Source organism: Bombyx mori, chromosome 15 (genome assembly GCF_030269925.1).
Source record: "Bombyx mori chromosome 15, ASM3026992v2".
In the NCBI taxonomy this organism is placed as follows: Eukaryota; Metazoa; Arthropoda; class Insecta; order Lepidoptera; family Bombycidae; genus Bombyx; species Bombyx mori.
The window spans coordinates 11,781,811-11,802,723 of NC_085121.1; the positions used below are offsets into that span (position 1 = coordinate 11,781,811).

General features: G+C 36.9%; 2 protein-coding genes and 2 long non-coding RNA genes across 10 annotated transcripts in view; 3 read left to right on the plus strand and 1 right to left on the minus strand.

The window, feature by feature from the left end:
* The window catches only part of LOC101736311 (E3 ubiquitin-protein ligase TRIP12), a 47,551-nt gene extending 42,985 nt beyond the window's left edge, over positions 1-4,566 (plus strand). For all 6 annotated transcript variants that reach the window (XM_012689053.4, XM_012689056.4, XM_012689057.4 and 3 more), the window contains exons 29-38: positions 5-129; positions 476-628; positions 1,107-1,318; positions 1,708-1,799; positions 1,878-2,529; positions 2,610-2,798; positions 2,884-3,052; positions 3,136-3,252; positions 3,321-3,500; positions 3,691-4,566. In XM_012689053.4, the coding sequence (XP_012544507.1) occupies positions 5-129; positions 476-628; positions 1,107-1,318; positions 1,708-1,799; positions 1,878-2,529; positions 2,610-2,798; positions 2,884-3,052; positions 3,136-3,252; positions 3,321-3,500; positions 3,691-3,887 (2,086 nt within the window). In that variant the 3' untranslated portion in view covers positions 3,888-4,566. The remainder of the gene's footprint in view (positions 1-4; positions 130-475; positions 629-1,106; positions 1,319-1,707; positions 1,800-1,877; positions 2,530-2,609; positions 2,799-2,883; positions 3,053-3,135; positions 3,253-3,320; positions 3,501-3,690) is intronic.
* Positions 4,567-4,736: 170 nt separating this feature from the next.
* On the minus strand, positions 4,737-7,718 carry LOC101739214 (transmembrane protein 256 homolog). Of its 2 annotated transcripts, none has more exons than XM_004924567.4 (3): positions 7,419-7,718; positions 6,971-7,246; positions 4,737-5,201 (listed from the first exon to the last, which is right to left on the minus strand). In XM_004924567.4, exons 1-3 carry the CDS (start codon positions 7,488-7,490, stop codon positions 5,058-5,060), a joined length of 492 nt encoding a protein of 163 aa, XP_004924624.1. In that variant the 5' UTR covers positions 7,491-7,718; the 3' UTR covers positions 4,737-5,057. The 2 variants fall into 2 exon arrangements, with proteins under 2 accessions (XP_004924624.1, XP_012544512.1); XM_012689058.4 differs by having other exon boundaries at positions 7,493-7,634.
* A 308-nt stretch (positions 7,719-8,026) lies between these two features.
* On the plus strand, positions 8,027-8,719 carry LOC134200223 (uncharacterized). Its single transcript, XR_009975046.1, has 2 exons — positions 8,027-8,239; positions 8,536-8,719. It is a non-coding gene; the product is annotated as an uncharacterized LOC134200223 (long non-coding RNA).
* A 2,331-nt stretch (positions 8,720-11,050) lies between these two features.
* On the plus strand, positions 11,051-12,800 carry LOC134200225 (uncharacterized). Its single transcript, XR_009975047.1, has 2 exons — positions 11,051-12,635; positions 12,722-12,800. It is a non-coding gene; the product is annotated as an uncharacterized LOC134200225 (long non-coding RNA).
* Positions 12,801-20,913: the final 8,113 nt, after the last annotated feature.

Here is a 20,913-nt window from a genome sequence, read left to right on the forward strand (position 1 = left end):
TCAGTTCTGAACACAAACTCGAGTTCCTGATCGGCGATACAGTGCTGCCGTACAACATGACCGTGTACCAGGCGGTGCGACAGTTCGGGGAACAAACGGACGCCGACACGGACACCGAAACTCCATTGGGTGCGTTTTAAGAACTTTTTTCATTCATCGACAAAACAAATGCTAGTATATATATATATATATATATATATATATTTTATTGCTTAGATGGGTGGACGAGCTCACAGCCCACCGGTGTTAAGTGGTTACTGGAGCCCATAGACATCTACAACGTAAATGCGCCACCCACCTTGAGATATAAGTTCTAAGGTCTCAAGTATAGTTACAAGGGCTGCCCTACCCTTCAACCGAAACGCATTACTGCTTCACGGCAGTAATAGGCAGGACGGTGGTACCTACCCGCGCGGACTCACAAGAGGTCCGGTTCACCGGTAAATGGTAAATTTATGTATATATATATTTATAGCGAACGCGGGGATATGGGTCCAGACACACACGATATATTATCGCGCCGTGGAGCCAAATGAACAACCGCGTTCCGAAAGCACTCCGTCAAAGAAAGGCAAAGGACAACCCACAAAGATCTCATCCCGACGAAAACCTGATTTACTCTGGAACGGTAAGATCCTTTAGAATTTTCCTAGTATTTTTTATTTATTTCCAAAGTTTGCAACTAATAATAAGTAAATTGCTTCATTACTTTTTAGTAACTACTAAAAAAATATGTTTAAAACTACTTTATGGTTCAATCTCGCTTTCTTATCTGACGTCTGACGTACATAAAAGATATGCCTTAATCGAACCTGAATGTACAAATAACACATTAACCGTCTGTGACCACGATAACGACGTAAAATAATAGTTTTAAATTATATCTACGACCCATGAAACCCAAATAAAATAGCACTAATATGTACAGTGTGTAAGTAATTGGAGCAAAGCAATATAAACTATAATAAACATCCTCGCTGTCCACATAAAACAACTTTAAACGTCTATATCTCGATACTGTTTCTTCATTACACATACTAGTATTTAAGCGCATTGGTGATATGACACAAAACAGCACAATGATATGAGGTTATGTCGATGTTCAGAGGGCGCGGTGCCGGCGCGTGCGTCATCGCTGGTGGTGATGGTGCGCGCGGCGCTGCTCACGGAGGGCGACGTGCGGGACGCCTCGCTGCCCGCGCTGGGCGTGCTGCGCGCCCTGCACGCCCTGTCGCGCCACTGGCACGCGCTCTACCGCGCCGCCTGTCTGCCGGACCACCGCCCTCTCGTGCCGCACGCAGACTTCATCAATGCTAAGGTGAACCTCTCCCTAATTTTGGAACTATTAGTTAATATATAAAAATTAATTGCTGTTCGTTAGTCTCGCTAAAACTCGAGAACGGCTAGACCGATTTGGTTAAATTTGGTCTTGAATTATTTGTGCAAGTCCAGAGAAGGTTTAAAATGTAGATAAATATGAAAATGCTCGGAATTAAATAAATATAACAAATTTGTTTTTCTTCTGATGTGTCCCCCGTCGGACGGATTCCTTTTGTTTGTTTTAAGTTTATTTTATACAAAAGTTTAGGTCTTTTATTTATCGATTGAGGCATTACGAAGTCTGCCGGGTCAGCTAGTAAGTTAATAAATTGTAAGGCTCTTTCAACTTCAAACATACTCTGAAATTTATAATTTTGTTTCTTTCAGCTCGCCGCCAAAGCCAATAGACAGTTGCAAGATCCATTAGTAATAATGACAGGCAATCTACCGCCGTGGCTAAAAAAGATCGCCTACGCATGGTAAGTCACACGATAGTCTGATAACTTTGCAAGAACGACGACCAATAATTATTACTTGGGAAATACTATTGTTCACAGTCCGTTCGTGTTGCCGTTCGAGTGTCGGCACTTGTTATTCTACGTGGTGTCTTTCGACCGCGACCGCGCCCTGCAGCGGCTGCTGGAGGCGGGCGGGGAGCGCGGCGGGACGGCGGGCGGCGAGACGGAGCGCGTGGCGCCTCGCCTCGACCGACGCAAGCGCACCGTGCAGCGACACAACGTGCTACGCCAGGCCGAACACGTCATGCACGAGTTCGCGCACACCAAGGCGCTCCTCGAGATTCAGTACGAGAACGAAGTCGGCACCGGTCTCGGGCCCACCTTGGAGTTCTACGCGCTGGTCTCGCAAGAACTGCAACGCGCGGATCTCGATCTTTGGCACGGCAGCGAAAACTTCAAACAGAAGCCTAGCTCTTTCGGGGGTGAAATTGTGAAATCGGGCGAAGCGGCGGCCCGCCTCGCTACTTCGGTACGCGACGGTTTGAACTTGGACGAAGAACGTACGCGCGCCACTTCACCGACGGACCGTGATAAAGATGCTCCCGAGCCGGCTGCCTTCGTTTCGTGGCCGTGCGGACTCTTTCCGCAGGCGCTAGGTCGCAACGCCCGCGCATCTCATCTCTCTCGAGTCAAAGCCAAATTCCGCTTCCTTGGAAAGTTCATGGCTAAAGCGGTTATGGATTCACGAATGGTAAATTTTAAGATGTCTAGCTTGCTCGCTCGCTTCATCAGTGATAATATACAATTTAGATCCGTTTATCTAAATTTTAGGTGGATATTCCTCTGTCGGTAACAATGTACCGATGGGTGGTGAACGAAGAACGTTGGCTAAGCTTGAGCGACGTGCGACACGTGGCGCCCGAACTGTGGCGTTCTCTGTGTCGTTTACGGCGCGTCGCCGATCGCGCACAACACATCGCAGCCGACACCCGACATACACAGGACCAGAAGAATCAACTTGTAAGTACACACTATGCATAATATCTATTATATTTTTCTTTAAATCCTAAGTTTTTGAATTGAAATGATTTTTTTTTATTTCTAGATAAGTAACCTTGAGCTAGATGGATGTCCGATTGAAGAGCTCGGGCTCGACTTCATATTGCCCGGAGACGGATGCACGGAACTGCGTCGGGGTGGCAGAGACATGCCCGTCACTGCGCACAATTTGCAAAATTATATTAATCTCGTAACTCATTGGCTACTTTTTGAAGGTTAGGAAAATGTTTTAAATTAATTTTCTTGTCATAACAACAAATATAAAAATATGTTGCCCTAACAACAAATTTTATTACAGGTGTATCAAAACAGATGGAAGCTTTCAAAGAAGGATTTGAGTCGGTATTTCCTTTGAGTAACTTAAAAATATTTTATCCTGAAGAGTTGGAACAAGTGTTTTGCGGAAGTCCTTCAGGTATGTTACGGAGTTCAATTTTTATTTTTATTTGTTATGAGCCCGTGAGTAATTGTGTTATTGGCCAGGTGGTCGTGACCAACGATGGGATCCACGTATGCTGGCGGAATGTATTCGTCCGGATCATGGATACAATGCAGAATCGCGGGCTATACGCATGCTTATTGATATTTTGGCTTCGTACAACCGTGAAGAACAACGACACTTCTTACAGTTTGTTACTGGAAGTCCAAGGCTGCCAACTGGTGGTAAGTGATTGATTTTGTAACTTAATAGGTATTTGTTCAGTACTCTTTGCCAACTATATATTTACACATAACAATGTATATACATTTTTATTTCTAAATTTACGAAATATTTTAAGTTTTTTTAAATATACGATGTTTGTAATACAGTATTGTTGAAATACTTTTCATATAAAATGTTTAATTGTTACAGGATTCAAGGCATTGAATCCACCACTAACTGTGGTGCGTAAATCGCTGGAGTCTTCATTGGATCCGGATGAATATTTGCCATCAGTGATGACATGTGTCAACTACTTGAAGCTGCCAGACTACAGTAGCGCTGAGGTGATGCGCGCTAAGCTACGGCTCGCTGCTTCTGAGGGACAACATTCGTTCCACCTTTCATAATTGGCTCCAAGTTTCCTCTTTTACTGTGATTACATATATCGCCCCCTTTGTATACACGTGTGAATGCGGTTAGTGATATCTTATTGTAATTTTGTTATAGTCAGCAGTGTATAAGCTCTGGACAAATGTTTATGTGCAATCAGAACCTATATTTTATAATGTGATGGACACTGAAAGTGCGGCGTTCTTAGTTTTGTTCATATTTTCGATTCTTTTAGATTACATAGATATGTTTATATCATATTTTGCGTTAATTTAATGTGATAGCTTTGTATATTTCTTTTTGAATACACCAGAGTGACGCTCTTTAGATTAGATGTGGCGTGGATGTAGACTGTGGCAAATATAATATATCTAGATGGCTATTTTATCTGTTTACAGAAAACATTTCAAATAACTATTGTAACTCACAATTTTCCCAAGAAGTCGATTTAAATAATAATTATATATGGTAAAGCTGTAAAAGCTTCAGTAATGTATGTTAGAAATGTACTGTCACTTGATGGGGTCACTGATGGCCTCTAACTTTATATTGTCCTCCTTGGAGTGTCCTCTGAATTATATGGCATTTATTACCAAACGGTGTATGTTTTTGATTCAATAAGTATCATAAATGAGTAAATGAAAAGTGCAAAGTTAATGTGTAACAATTCCAATAAACCATATAATAATATCAAAATTTGTCTTTATTACCACTGTCTTACAAAGGTATACACACCATGAACAACAGTATTGAAGCATCCAACCAATATTCACATCCAACCTGTTGGAAATGAGTAATTTACAATAATTAAAAATAATGCACGTTTATTTAGTGTTTCTGTGAACCCCAGTAATGAAAAACAAGCGAACCATCACATATTAATATATATTTTTGTTTTATTAAAAACTGAATATTATTAAAATATTCTTTCCTTCTATTCTGCATTACAATGCATTGAAAATGAAGAACAAATGAATATGCAGGTATTAATCTTAACTACATTATAATTCAAGCAATAAAAATATAATCAAAGTCTGATATGAATCAAATTAAAACTTAAAATATCACAATATATTTCATACTACATTTTTTATATGAACCTATCCACCATAACTAATTTCTACTTTAAAAGAATAAATAGCTTCTGATTTAAGACTATTTTCTTAATTATCTAGCAGAAAAATAATTCAAAACACCATTGCAATCCATCCTAAGATTAAGCAGGTCCCACCGAGAGGTGTCACTTGACGCAATTTTCTATCACCAGTGAAAGCATGGTAGTAACAAGTTCCACAGAACATTCCCATACCAGCAATAAAAAATGCACCAGCCTGTAATAAAAATGAAATGATAATTAATTAATTAATAATTATGCAGGACGTAATAAGTTTAATAATTTAATAGTTTAATTTGATATTCGTTAAACTACATGCAAGAAAGAATGTGAGTTTACTCTTTCCACTCGAGATGTCACTTTCGTTCATCACATGATTTAATGCCTCAACTCGAGAGGTGAGCTAGTTTCCTTCATCACTTTTTTGTGCATGCAGTGATTAATATTTGTTTATACTGTGGTTCTAATCATTGCATATATAATCTTACAAAAAAATGTCCCCTTCACATTATGTAAGATTTTCTCATCTGATTAGTACCATTACGCAGACTGTATTTTCAGCATAAGTTTGAACTTGGCAGCCTGGGCAGAATGAAAATATATATTGAATTGAAATTTCAATTCCTCATTACCATGGAGGATAAGCTCGAGTTTGATTTGGAGTTGCTGAATGAGGAGCACAGGGAGCTTGACAGTAGAGACAACATTAGCAGTAGCGATGATAGTGATGAAGTGAGAGGTGTAAAAAGACAAAAGATCAGAATAATAGACAATGAATGTAAGAGTGATGATGATGAGTGATAATAATGAGAAGAATGTAAGTAATATTGCAGAAGATCTATAATCCGACAGTTTTAAATGGATTGATTAGTTGTACATAATCCAAAGAAATACCCTCAAGAATACTGCGTAACACTACAGGACCACATGTACACAACTTCAACTGCACACATTTGCCGGCTATGCATCTCGGCAATTCTTACATCAAATATCATACAAAGCAAAATAACAAAGACTATAATGATAGTTATGTGTTAGATTTTTTAAGTTACTAACATAGATTATAAGTAATTATTACTAACAAAATGTTTTGGTTTTAAAAAAAAACTGAAATAAAGTATTAATAATAATAATAATAATAATGTTTTTGAAATTGTCTTTGCAAAGATGTAGAGATACTATAGATTAACTATTTACCCTATGACTGCCATGTAGGTCACCAGTGCCCTAAATGCCGCACTGAAGTAATTATATTGATTTCTGTTATGCTGTTAGAGCCACATAAAATACTATTTAATATCCTCCATGGTATTTTTTTTTTCATCGATACAAAAAAAGGCATAGCAATATTAGTTATTGCTATGCTTTTTCTTGAGTTAGAGTACTGACTGCCTAGCAACACCACAAAGCTGATAAAGGAGAAATTGGTAACCTCATTTATTGTGCGTAAACAAAATTGATAGAAAAATGATCTTTCAAAAGTGCTATCTATGTACAAACTCAACAATGAATGTTAAACCTGAGAACACTACAATAGTAAACAAATTATTACCAAATAATGAGACTGAACTATTTCACCTGATAAGCATATCAGAACAAAAGACATCTGAAAGTTATAAGTAAAGAATACTATGCGCATAGTAGACTTACTCACAGAAAATATTGTTTCAATATAATGATATAATTAATATGTAGAAGGAAATATATGTTTATGTGTATGTATGTATATTTGCTATAGACTACTAGTTTTTGGCCAGCATACATGATAATTACCACAGGATAAGTTAAAAATCTTGCTTTCCTTTAATATTTCACTTATGTGCATTTATTAATTCACAGATGACAAGTTGGAAGAGTTTATAATTTTAAGTTGTTAATATTATTACCTTAGGGAATTGTTAAGTTATAAAGTTATTAAAGAGGTAATGTATTTTGAAAATAATTTAGTATTAATGAATATTTTATGGGAATTTAGATATAACTTACTATATACGGTCTTCTACACAGAGGAACGGTTACTAAAGCGAGGGTATGTAGAAAATGGAATCTATTGGCAGTTTCAAATATTTTCTTCAAGTCGTCTTTAGCCTCAGTCTCAGGGAAAGTTCGATGTGCTCCCATAGCACCAAGGATTACAGCAGCAGCACCACTTAGTCCTGCCAGCCTAACAAAAGGACCGGCCTCTTGAGCAAGTTGCCACAATGGAGCTCTTATCATTATGGTTGTTGGTGGTTTGTCCACTGAGCTAGATTTAAAGATTCCCTGAGAGAAAAAAAAAAAAACATAAAATAAGTACACAAATAATTGAACATGTAACACACTATGATTTTTATATGTTAGTCTGCCTTTTCATAAATATAATACTGTTGAGGTGCACTACGAAACGGCTACTGATAATAACTAAATAGAGTTCCAGAATAAAATCGAAACTTACTATGGTTCGTAATAAACTCATAGTTCCCTCCGTTACCGTATTAATCATCAATGCATCCATCCAATTAACCATACCTTTAAATTAATTTATAATTTCAATATGAGAACAGAAATCCGTGTTAATTTAGTTTTTGATAAATTCATTCATTAATCGTTATCATCATAGAAAATTATGTGTATTATCTATGCCATAGTATACCAGGGCATAAAATCTCTTAAAAATATACCGGTATAACGGGGTGATTAAGGACAATTTGCAACTTGATGAACATTTTTAAGGTAGTTGTTGATGTTTAAAATGCTATATCAGGATCAAAATGATCGAGCCTTGGGGGCATCTTTGTTATCCAATTTAAAGCTATGCAATTAGCATTCCATTATAAGCAAAAAACACAAAAATAGGTGTTAACCCTATTTACCCAGAAATTGCGGTTAATGGGGACGAAATTAATGTTAATAGAGAAATTTGCTAGGGCTGGCACTACTTGGTTTCAATTTATTTATTTATATAGTTGCACTAACAAAGTGATCTTCAATAAAAAACATTGAAAAAGTGACAAAAGTACACAAGATTATATGAATTATAGGTGCAATCGACAGTTCATTGACAACTTCGATCAACAATAGTAACTAGATTTCGGGTCGGTGCATAAAATCCGTCTCGTCAAATAACAGCGCACTTGAAATGTGAGCTCTTATTTTGTTTAGTTCACTTCAAACACAGCCAATGTCAACCCGTCTCACAATACCGCAGTGTGTATTCAAAAGTTGCAAAAATAAGGCCCGAAAAAGCAATTTAACGGCCGGAGTATCTTACTTTCGGTAAGTACATGAAGTATAAACTATATTGTAAGCTTTAAACTTATAAATAATATTAAATTTTGAACAAAATTACCGATTTTTAACCACCGCTACAAATGTTGGCCAAGGCTCGGCCAACACATGGACAAACTTTTGCTTAACAGAACAGTAAATGCATGGAGTAGATTTGTGTTGTAATAATTTTTTTAAATTTGTTAGCAGCACTTCAAAATTAGTTGGTTAAAATTGGTCAATGCTGCTTTTGTGTCTGTTTGTTGGACTCTCATTAGATGCTTAGCTTTCCATTTTCATTTTAGCTTTCCTAGCAATCACGTGTGCAGAATGGATCTCGATTGTCGCCAGAGAAACAAGAGATGACTTTTATAAGCCAGCTAAGAACTCCGCTTATTGACACTGGACATCTTTGCCTTCCGTGCTCACGGCTACTGAAATGTGGCCGAAACATTATAATAAAAATACCACGCTTGAAACCGTTTAAAAGTTGTTTTATTATGTGCACTGGTCGCGAAAACTTAAAAATATATATTACACAAAAACGTAACGCTAATAAAATAATAAGTAATGTATAGATACTAACAAACATACATTTCCAAAACATAAAAACATAAACATAAACAACTAAACTTTTACTTTAATTCATTAATAAATTATTTTAGTGTTAAGCGCGACTCCCTTACCTCCTGTAGTAAATAGAAATCGGCATTTCAAGAAGCAAAAATAAATAAAGCAAAACGATGTTAGTTCTCAGAGCAATTAAGGGAAAAGTTACTTTATTTGTTGCACCTTAAGATTGATTTAACATTAAAAGTTGTTTAAAATATGTCTTTTTATTGGTAAGTGACAGGAGTAATTTATTGCTTTGCTCGTTTTATGTGACGAATGATCGTAAGTATTAGATAATGTTTTGGAGATTTGTGACTTTATTACTAGGTGCCATAGTTGTTATTAGTTTGAAAGTAAAAGTGTTTCAAAACTTTTTTTCTCCGTTTGTTAGTAAACGAATGTAGCTATATAAGTATATATTCACGCGGACAGTTTTTGCTTTAATTTTGTACGTATCCCTTTATCTAGTTACTATTGTTGATCGAAGATTGACAAAAAAAAAAAATATATTACTAAAACTTGATTACATTTAATTACTTATGATTAATTTATATTTACTTGGGAAATTATCCGCGATAGATATTTCCTGTAAGTAGTAAAACAATTAGAAAAAACATCTATTTTATCACTTAAAATTAGTTCAGCGCAATCGGACAACTCCGAATAAACATTGACGGAGACCGCGCTACCGTGGACATTGTTGTAATCCCAAAGGATTCTGTCTATGGGAGAGTAAGCACCTAAATTCGAACGAGCGGGCTTTCTTATAAACGGTTTAAATTTCGTCGTTCTTGGTAAGTACTTTGGGGCTGATATTTTTATCTGGGTTAAGAGATTAGGTGTGTCGGTTATTCCATGGATTAATCAAGTGGATACCCCCATTCTGAAGAAATATTAATATATTTTATTATGTATTACTTAGACATTTTTGTCTGCCTTGAGATTTCATGGTTCTTGTTACATGTCTGTGCTAAACCGACTTACTTATGTTAAATTGCTTAGCTATTTCAACTAAAGACTTATTTCCAATTTCATAGGCTTCTATTGCTGTTTTTAATATTAAGGGATCATATCTCTTAAAAGGCTTTGCGCTCTTTGATACGTACACGCGAGGCATATCTAAAAATAGAAAACAATACGTAACTGATAATATAAATATTTGCCAAACAATAAAATAACACTGCATTGATAATTTTGAATAAAAGTTCTAGACATAAAAGTGAATAAAAGTTCTAAACACATTTAAAAAAGATTGTTATAACTACATAGACAGCCCTACAAACTTGTACCTATTTATACTTTGGTCGTTCCCATTTAACTTAGTTTCATCCCAATTGACCCCTTTTTCTCTGTTATTTGTACCTGAGACGTCCCCATTATCTCCAAAAACAACAGATTTTTACATGTATTTTTATATTATCAAAAAACATAAAACCCAATAACAACTGAGACTTGCCTTTAATATATATGATTGTTCAAACACTAAATAAAGTTTATAAATCACAGTCGTCTTCTATTATTATCAAATAAATAAAGGAGAGCAAAGTTTTTAGCACTAAAATAATTGCCCCCACTAAAAGTTAATAAGTTAGCAGCATGCATATTCAGAGCGTATCATGCATCAACAAATCTGAATATCTGCATATCCTGCATATTTAGAGTTGTTTTGTAAACTTTCAATATTCTACTATTACACTACAAAAAATGGAAGATTTTGCAACGAATAACGATTAAAAAACTAATACCTATTGAGCGCCGAAAGATTTTCCTGGTTTTTTCCCGTTCACCTCTCAATACCTAATCACCCTATTTTACGGTACACACGATATATAAGTGTATTATATAAGCACAATATAAATTTTTTTATTTTAATTTTAACTGGTGGACCTCTTGTGAGTCCGCGCGGGTAGGTACCACCACCCCGCCTATTTCTGCCGTGAAGCAGTAATGCGTTTCGGTTTGAAGGGTGGGGCAGCCGTTGCAACTATACATGAGACCTTAGAACTTATATCTCAAGGTGGGTTTTTTTTTTTTTTTTTTTTTTTTTTTTTTTTTTTTTTTTTTTTTTTTTTTTTTTTCTTTTTTTTTTTTTTGTTTGTTAAAGCTAATAGATACTTTTATTAAATTTCGACGCTATTGACTACTTCGAAATTTAACAAGATGCATAGGTATTTAAATATTAGAATATAGTTATTATGAGAGGTAAAATAATTTAAGGGGGTTTTGAGTAGACAGTACCGTAAAATGGGGCGATTAGGGACAAATTCCAACTTTATGAGCAATTTTAAGGTAGTTGTTGATGTATATAATGCTATATCAAGATCAAAATGATTGAGTCTTGGGGGCATCTTTGTTGTCTAATTTAAAATTATGCAATTAACATTCCAGTTTAAGCAAAAAATGCAAAACTAGGTGTAATCCCTATTTACCCGAAAATTGCGGTTAATTGGGACGAAATGAGAAATTTGCTAGGGTTGGCACTACTTTTATTTTTATATATAGTTTTAATTTATTTATTTATTTAGTTGCACCAACAAAGTGATCATCAATAAAAAAAATTGAAAAACTGACAAAAGTACATGGCAGACATCACCTCAATTATAGGTGCAATCGACAGTGCTGATATTTCTATCTGGGTTAAGAGATTAGGTGTGTCGGTTATTCCATGGATTAATCAGATGAATACCCCCACTCTGAACAAATATTAAATATTTTATTATGTATTACTTAGACATTTTTGTCCACCTTGAGATTTCATTTATCTTGTTACATGTCTCTGCAAAATCGACTTACTTATATTAAATTGCTTATCTATTTCAACTAAAGACTTATTCCCAATTTCGCTTCGAATAAACCAGATTTTTACCAACAAATTTAAAAAATATTGTTATAACTACATAGACAACCCTACAAACCTGTACCTATTTATACTTAGGTCGTTTCCATTTCACGTTATTTCATCCCAATTGACCCCTTTTTCGTTGTTATTTATACCTAAGACGTCCCCAATATCCCCAAAAACAACAGATTTTTACATGTATTTTTATTTAATCAAATACATTAAAACCAATAACAACTGAGACTTACCTTTAATATATATGCTGGTTCAAACACTAAATAACGTTTATAAATCATAGTCGTCTTCTATTATTATCAAATAAATAAAAGAGAGCAAAGTTTCTAGCACTAAAACAATTACCACCACAGGAAGTTAATTTGAAACGCGATTTTTTATAAGTTAGCAGCTATTATCATGCATATTCAGAGTTGTTTTGTGAACTTTCAACATTCTACTATTAAACTACAAAAAATGGAAGATTTTGCAACGAATTTAAAACTTATATTGAGCGTCGAAAGATTTTCCCGGTTTTTTCCCGATTCGCCTCTCAATCCCTAATCGCCCCATTTTACCGGTATATAAATATAATATATAACTTTATATGTAAATGAACGAAACTAAGATGTCATGTAAATTTGTAAGTGGTTAATATAATGTTTTGTAAAAGTGTAAATAGAAATGTAAAACACAGTGCATTAAATTATATTTAAGTGTTATTAAATTTTTTGAGGCTATAAATAATTTCATTTAAATGTATCATAAATTTATTCAATGTTTCCTCTTTTTTTGTAATTTCATTGCAATCTTTAAAGTCTATGTTATTTATTCGACATATAGTCTCAAATTCATACCTTGTATTAAAATATTTTGGACAATGATATAATAAATGTTCCATCGTTTGTATGGTGTTTGAATCGCAGGGACAAAAAGGGTCTTGTGTTATACGAAATCTGTGTAAGTATGCTTTATGGTAACCATGTCCTAAGAGAAATTGTGTTACAGCGAAATTTGGTGGAACTTTATCTATAAATTTCTTTAAGGATGTATAATCTGGAAATATCTGCTTGGTGTATTTACAATTATCTACTTCATTATACAGATTAGTAATTTCTTTAGTAAGTGACTTTTGATTTATTTCTTTTACAAAGCTTATTGGGAATTTGGCATAATTAGTATTTGTTGGTGATCCAGCAGCCTCTTTTGCTGTTATATCCGCCGCTCATTACCAGGTATGTCATTGTGAGCTTTAACCCATACGAATTTAATTTGTTGTCCATTCCTTTCTATTTCGTGGATGCATTTTAGAGTCATGACTGCATGTGGATTAAATGTGTTGCTATTGCATAAGCCTTGTAATGTGGAAAGTGAGTCAGTGACAACGAATGCACTTACTCGTTGATCTCTTACCCACTTGCAAGCTGTAGCTATTGCCAATTGCTCAGCTTGGTAGACTGAGCATGAGCTGTGCAGTTTAATTAATTCTTTATGAATTATATTTTGCGAATCCTGTATCACAACAGCAGCACCGACATTATCATCAGACTTGCTGCCATCTGTATACAGGTAGTATATAATTTCTGTATGTCGTAAGAATACTTCTTCAAGTTCGTTTTGGTCATTAGCTATGTAGTGTTTAACAGGCTTTCGGTTAACAGGGTGTAATCTCATTCTAGGATGTGCAGGGGTTTCTAAGGTTATATCATCTGGTAGATACGGAGAAGATTCATTAAGTTTAGTTTTTTCATTGTTTGCTATGGTTTTAATTTGCATGGGAAGTGGTGGAAGCTGGGATAAGACTATTGAAAGTGGTGTATTAATGGTACGAAAACTGCGAATAATTTTAATACAAAACCTTCTCTGATGTGATAAGAGTTGTTTTTGTATGTATTTGTTTTTTAAAGCTGGTTCCCAGATGGACGCTCCATATGACAAGATCGGTACAATGACCTGTTGGTAAATGGTTCTAACATTTTCAGGATGAATTCCCCAGGTGGGACGAACATATATCTTTAGTTTATTAAAAAGCTTTTTGGTTTTGTCAATTATGTATTTTACATGATTAGTAAAGGTTAATTTTGAATCTATATTTATGCCAAGATATTTAATATTATTTACATGCTTGAGATATTTGTCATTCAATTGGATCTGTATATTTTTTGCATTATTTGTAAACGCAATCAGTTGTGTTTTTTCGGGACTAAAGGTTAACTTATTGACATTTCCCCATTTACGAATTTTATTGATAGTTCTATTGATATTATCCTCTAGGGATTGAATATTTTTATGAGCTGAGATTAGAAGCACATCATCAGCATATGCTTGTAAATATGTCTCGTCTGGTAAGGGGATTGATAACAAATCATCCATTATGAGATTCCACATAGGTGGGCCACAGACAGATCCTTGAATGCAGCCTCGTGACATTGCTCTTGTGGATTCAACGTCTGATAACCTGACCACTACTTCGCGCTCTTCTGTGTAACTTAGGAGAATACCATATATATTTCTGGGACATTTGATTCGTTTCAACTGACAAAATATTGATGGCCACCAAGCATTGTCGAATGCGCCTCTTATGTCGAGTGACACTATTGCCACTTGTTGTCCAGCATCCTTGGCCTCTCTTACAATCTTGATGGCTTTATTTACAGCCATAACTGTCGATTTCTGAAGCTTAAAACCGTACTGTTTTTCGTTATCAAACTGGTTAGTATACATGTGATGGTTTAATCTATTTATCAACAGTTTTTCGTAAAGCTTGCCGAAAACTGGTATCAGACCGATCGGTCGGAAAGATGTTAAAGTATCATAAGTTTCTTTTCCTGGTTTGGGAATGATTTTGGCTATTGCCCTTTTCCAAGGTTTTGGGAAATATTCAAGAATAAGTGCCTGATTTAAGATATTTGTTACTATTTCTGGATATGATTCGGTAGCAACCAGACATATGTCCGCTGTGAGGCCGTCATATCCTGGCGCTTTCTTTGAATTGAAAGTTTTAAGAGTTTCAATAATCTCTGTTCTGTTGAAAAGTGGTTCATTTTGCGTATTCGGGGGCAAGTACATTCTAGCGCGTATACTTCGTTGAATTTCATTGTCCTCTGTGTCAGTGGGGAAAAGTCCATTTACAAAATATTGCGCTGCTTCATCCACATCACGCGTGTACTCACCATTCGATTTTTTGAGTGTAGAAGGAGGCTGCGCAACTGGTTTCGTTCGTATAATACGATTCGTAACCGACCAAACATTCTCTTTCTCTTGCATATTGCAGAATTCTTTAAAGCTCTTTGTTGAAGCTTCTTGTATTGCTTTAGCATAATGTTCTTTTATTTCTAATTTTTCTTTTATAAGCTCTTCTATAGGATTTCCGCGACGTGCCGCTTTCGATAATTTGTGATGATTCTGTATGACCTTCTTTTTCAAAATTTCCAACTCGTCAGTCCACCAGTGTGGTTTCGATGGCCGACCAGAAGATCGCGGTAAGGTCTTTTGACATGTGCTGTTAATACTTTTTATAAATTCATTTATATAATTATCTAATTGTGTTTTGTTCATGCATAATATGTTATTTATTTCATTCCGACTTATATATCTATTTAATTCTAATTAAAACTTTTGCCTCTTATCAGCTGTCCAAAAGTTGGGTTTGCTAGTATTATATCTCCATGTGGAGTTTTTAAGATTTTTAGTGAGTTGTCTATTTTTGTCCAGATTTATAGTGAAAGTTATTGATTTGTGATCGGATAGTGTGGTGATATCGTGATTGATTTTCCAGTTGGTGATTCTGATGTGTCTGTGGTCGCTTATCATCGTCAGATCTATATGCGAAGATCTAATAGCATTATTGGCCACAGTAGAATATGTACATTCATCGCCAGTATTAACTAAAATTAAATCATAATCAATAATGATATTGACAATATCATCACCGCGGCGACTACAATGCCTAGAACCCCACATTGTGTTCCATGCATTGAAATCCCCTGTGACTATATGTATTGCGTTTGGGTTAAGACTTAAAAATCCTTTTAATTTATTTAAAGTGTTATCTACATCTATCTTGGGTTCTATATAAACCGAATATAAGTATATATTCATGCCAGAGAGATCTCTGGCTTGTATGACCGTGAGGTTGTCAGTAGTAGTAGGATTAATTAAAGTGGCACTGAATTTGTTAGATTTGATCGCAATAGCGGTCTTGCATTTGGATTTTTTATCTTTTTTATTTACATTTTGGTATAGGGTATAACCTTGTATAGTCTTCGCATATAAATATTTGCCCGTATAAGGCTCAGTTATAAAGATAATATCTATGTCTTTTAATTTATCATGACCAATAACTTCATTTAATACTTTATGATTTCGATTGAAGTTTAGCTGCAAACAGTTTATTGTGTTAATTCTTCTATTAGTTCTACTTGGTTCCATAATCTGTGTTATTGATGGTTCTAGTCGCAATGGCTTGTTTTATGGGGCATTGGTTGGACGTAGCTGAGTGATTTATGGGGTTACTTTTGTTGAATTTAGTATTGTTTTTGATGCAGCTGAAGCATTTAACGACTGACTTAACACTTTTGTGGGAGCAATTTTCATATGAATGCAGACTTGAAGCACAATGAGAGCAATTGTGCTGCTCACTAGTGCATTTATTTTTGGTGTGTCCATACTGGAGGCACTTAAAGCAATGAAGAATTGCCACGTGCTCTCCAGCATGGACACGGGAATGATCGACGTTAATTCGTCCAGCTTCTAATACCTTTTGCCAGATTTCCGGACTGGCTCGGAAAACAGCATTATATAAATTATTATTTTTGTTGCTTCTTAAGAAGCAGAGTTTAAGGTGTGGTTCTGTATTTTTTGGGTCAAGGTGTTTAAGACAGTAATTCTGATTTATAAGTAGAGTGGTTAAATCTTTGGAGTCTACAGTTTTAGGAATTCCTTTAAGTATGAACATAGGTTGTAATTTATTTATTTTTTCAGCAGATAATTTATTACTTTTGGATTGTTTTATTAAATGGATAGTATTGTTAAGTTGTTCGTTTGTTTCGAATTCTATTTTAAGTTTGTCGTCTTTAATTGGCGAAATTTTTGTGGGTAAATATTTTTCTTTTCGGAAGGAAATTTCCTCTCTCCAAATCTTTCTAGATTCCTCTTTACTGGTGGAGCCATTGATTGTTACAAGTAAGGCGGGGTTAGATTTTTTGGGTTTATCTGACGTTCTAAGTGAAGGAAATTCACTTGATTTATTTGTAGTATTGGTTATGGTTGCATAAGTTTGTTTTTGATTGAGTTGATTAGGATTGAAAAATTGTGTATTCTTTCAAGGTTGTTTTTATTGTATTTTGGATGGCTACCATTGCTTCTTTATTAAGAATCTGTGGAGTTGGAATTGGGATTGATAGGTTATCAGGGTTTTCTTTAATGTTTGTGATAAGCATTTCTGCTAGTTTTTTGATAGAGTCTGCATGTTTTATCGCTTCAAGTTTATTTGCTTTAGTCACGCTCTTGTTTTCCGGTAACTTTTTAGAGATAGCCATTGCATGTGAGACTATGCGATTCATGGCATCTAAAATTGGGTTTCCTAAAAATGAATTTTCATCGAAAACATCATGGAAGATATCTTCATCGTCCGTTAAGAATGCCATAGTCCTCGTGGTAGCAGTTCGGTTGTCAGTTTTATCGTCAGCAGAGGTCGTCATTAGATCAGTATGGGTTGGGTTTTTAAAATTTTCACTATCCATAAAATTCCCACGAGTTAGGCCGATATAAATATGCTCCCTCGGGTGACGCCCATTCCGGGGGAGAGGCTACATACTGTGGAGGTCGCCAGGTGTCCACAGGGTTTTACGAGTTCTCTCTCGGGTTTTACAGACTTTTCCTCGTCGTGGCCGGCCGGTAAAGGCAAGCCTCCGGCCTGTCCATAGCCAATGACGTACTGCCATGAGCGCTGAAATGGGGTCGTTGTCATGGTGGGACAGGTTGCGGACCGAGGGACTGGCGCTAAGTCCCTCTGCAAGGGAGCTCTTTTGAGTTCCAGGTCGTGGAGCTGTTGGTAAGGGAAGGGTATGCCTGTGGCTGCCAGGTGTTATTGACATGTTGTGTTTGGTCCTTCCCCGCAAGCCCCCCCACCGCGACAAGGTCGCTCCACCAAGGGGGGGATCTCAAGGTGGGTGGCGCATTTACGTCGTAGATGTATATGGGCTCCAGTAACCACTTAACACCAGGTGGGCCGTGAGCTCGTCCACCCACTTAAGCAATAAAAAAGAAAAAAATTAAATTCTTATTTTTATGAAAATGATAATAAGGAGGCACAATACCTATATGTACCTACATAGTATTGAAATCCACAGATTAGAGTTATCCAAAAATATTTCTATTGCTAAGTCAGGGAGTGAAATACGATTAGATTCGAATTATAATCGATTAGATTATGTACGGTATTAACGTAGCCTTCTAGCTCAGTTGCCATCATAGATGTAATACACTATTTCAGTCTCCATTCAATATCGAGCAGCACTGGTAGTTCCAAGCTTGTAAAAAGTAAAAGTAGCCACAAACTTATTTTAATATACTTATTACAATAATAGCTATCTGCAGTGACGTTACAGATCCGAAGAACTGCCAAACATGCTTTCGGCTTCGGTTTTCTGTTTTATATAATACTACGCGAGTACGACACCTGCCTCGCCGATTCATGGGGCAGTTCCCTCATAATCCCAACAAGGAAACTAACAGCTGACAAAAACTCAGTCCTCTGCGAGAAGTGATGTAGCAGTAGCTATCATAGATCAGAAGAAATCAGTCCAAACCCTGATACGTAGTAACGGTATATACACGTTAACCTCCCGAAGCTTAAGAAGAGCATCTTCGGACGATCACTTCGGTCTATAGACAAACAACATCTGCTTGGTAGAAGATCATTCCTTTCCCTACAGGGTAATTTCCTTAATCTTTTGTTTTTAGATATTTTTTTACTACTTTTTTTTATTGCTTAGATGTGTGGTCGAGCTCACAGCCCACCTGGTGTTAAGTGGTTACTGGAGCCCATAGACATCTACAAACGTAAATGCGCCACGCACCTTGAGATATAGTTTTAAGGTCTCAGTATAGTCACAACGGCTGCCCCACCCTTCAAACCGAAACGAATTACTGCTTCACGGCAGAAATAGGCGAGGTGGTGCTACCTACTCGTGCGGACTCACAAGAGGTCCTACCACCAGTAATTACGCAAATTATAATTTTCCGGATTTGATTTTTATTACACGATGTTATTCCTTCATAGTGGAAGTCAATCGTGAACATTTGTTGAGTACGTATTTCATTAGAAAAATTGGTACCCGCCTGCGTGATTCGAACACCAGTGCATCGCTCGATACGAATGCACCGGACGTCTTATCCTTTAGGCCACGACGACTTCTAATACTACTAATACGACTACTAATGTAAAAATTGCCTTAGCAATATCGAAAATATAAATACTGAATTTTGTTATACTGGAGCACAACATAATTTAAATATTACCATATTAATTACGAAAATCTAAGTGCTGAGTCCAGCACTATCATATCATACGGTAAAGTTTTGTGACACTGCATTTTTAATGGTTCCTTTAGGAAGCACATGAAACAAAACTTTGAGCTTTTTCTTTAAATTTAAGACTGATTTGAAGGTATTGTCGTTGTTATTATTATTATTAATAATAATAAAAATCAAACCCGCAAAATTATAATTTGCGTAATTACTGGTGGTAGGGCGTCTTTTGGGGGTTGATGCTTCCTGCTTCCGTAGGTTTAACCCGGGATACCCTACAAGTGACCCCTGGGTGGTGCTAAACGGGGCCGAAAACATAACCGGTGGTAGGACCTAGTCTGACTGGCTGGCGACAACCCTCTAACTAAAGTCCAAAATAGCCTAGCTGTGTTCTGGCCTATGGGTTGGAGAGCCAGTTCTATTCCTTCCCTTTCTTCTTCCTTGTTGGGTGTGAATCTTATTGGTACCTGAAACATCCGGAGCAGCCGTGCGAGCACGCAAGACGTGATTGTTTGACGGGGGTATAAGGAAACCCAGTGAAATGGTATTCGGCGGTCAGTAGGGGACCTGAATCCGGGTGTCATTACTGAACTTCTCCCCGGGAAGCTGTCCCGCTAACCGTTGTAAAATCCTGCCGTGCGGTTGTCGTGCCGGAGTCGGAGACCGTCTGTGACCGTCGGAGACCGACTGGACGACGAGGGTGCTACACCACCAAACATTCGCCGGTGTCATAGCTCCCTGCCGGAGATCTGCTTCACATAGTGTGCAGTCAGGCGGGAGCTCCAACTCCTGGATTTCCATAAGTCGAGCGTGCCAAACTACATCCCCGCAGTAGTTCTCGGAGCATGGTGCAAGAGAGACGATCTACTGCGAAGAAGGACCCCTTTCTCATGGTGCCGCAATTCCAAGGAGTATCCCTGCAACCTTCCATGAGTATCGGGATACTTGGGGTCGACATTTCGAGCGATATCCAATTTCGGAGTCATCTGGAGCGCAATGCCAAGTTGGCGTCCAAAACGCTGGGAGTCGAACCGGTGCTTCACAACTGGACTTTGATTTATAAAGCACGAGTCTGGCCTCGCGTTGAGTACTGCTCCCACCTCTGAGCCGGGGCTCCCAAATACCAGCTACTTCCATTTGACTTCATACAGAAGAGGGCCGTTCGGATTGTCGGTAATACCATTCTCACGGATTGTTTGGAACCTCTGGGTCTGCAGAGAGACTTCGCTTCTTTCTGTATTTTGTATCGTATGTTCCACGGGGAGTGCTCTGTTTGAGACGATTCCATCATCTCGTTTTTATCATCGCACCGCCCGCCACTGAAGTAGAGTTCAGGTGGTATGGTACCTGGAGCCATCCACAGGTTATCCACAGTGCATTTCCAGAGACCTTTTTTGCCACGTACCATCTGGCTTTAGAATGAGCTCCCCTCCATGTCCTTCTTCAAATGAGGCTTGTGGAGAGAACTTAATGGTAATCAGCGGCTTGGCTCTGCCCCTGGCATTGCTGAAGTCCATGGGCGACGGTAACCACTCACCTTCAGGTGGGCTGTATGGTCGTCAGCCTACAAGGACAATAAAAAAAAAAGGATTGTGAGCTCGCTTGGGTAGGTACCACCGATGACTACTTAACATCAGGTGGGCCGTGAGCTCGTCAATCAATTTCAGCAATAACAAATGTTCTTCAACAACGATTTTTCGTACTT

Excerpts from the sequence above, each read along its gene's own strand:
- LOC101739214 (XM_004924567.4), bottom strand. The coding sequence starts at position 7,490 with ATGGTTAATTGGATGGATGCATTGATGATTAATACGGTAACGGAGGGA. Across the intron at positions 7,247-7,418 it reads TGAGTTTATTACGAACCATA|GGAATCTTTAAATCTAGCTC; the intron begins GTAAGTTTCGAT and ends TTTTTCTCTCAG. Across the intron at positions 5,202-6,970 it reads TGTGTAGAAGACCGTATATA|GCTGGTGCATTTTTTATTGC; the intron begins GTAAGTTATATC and ends TTTTTATTACAG.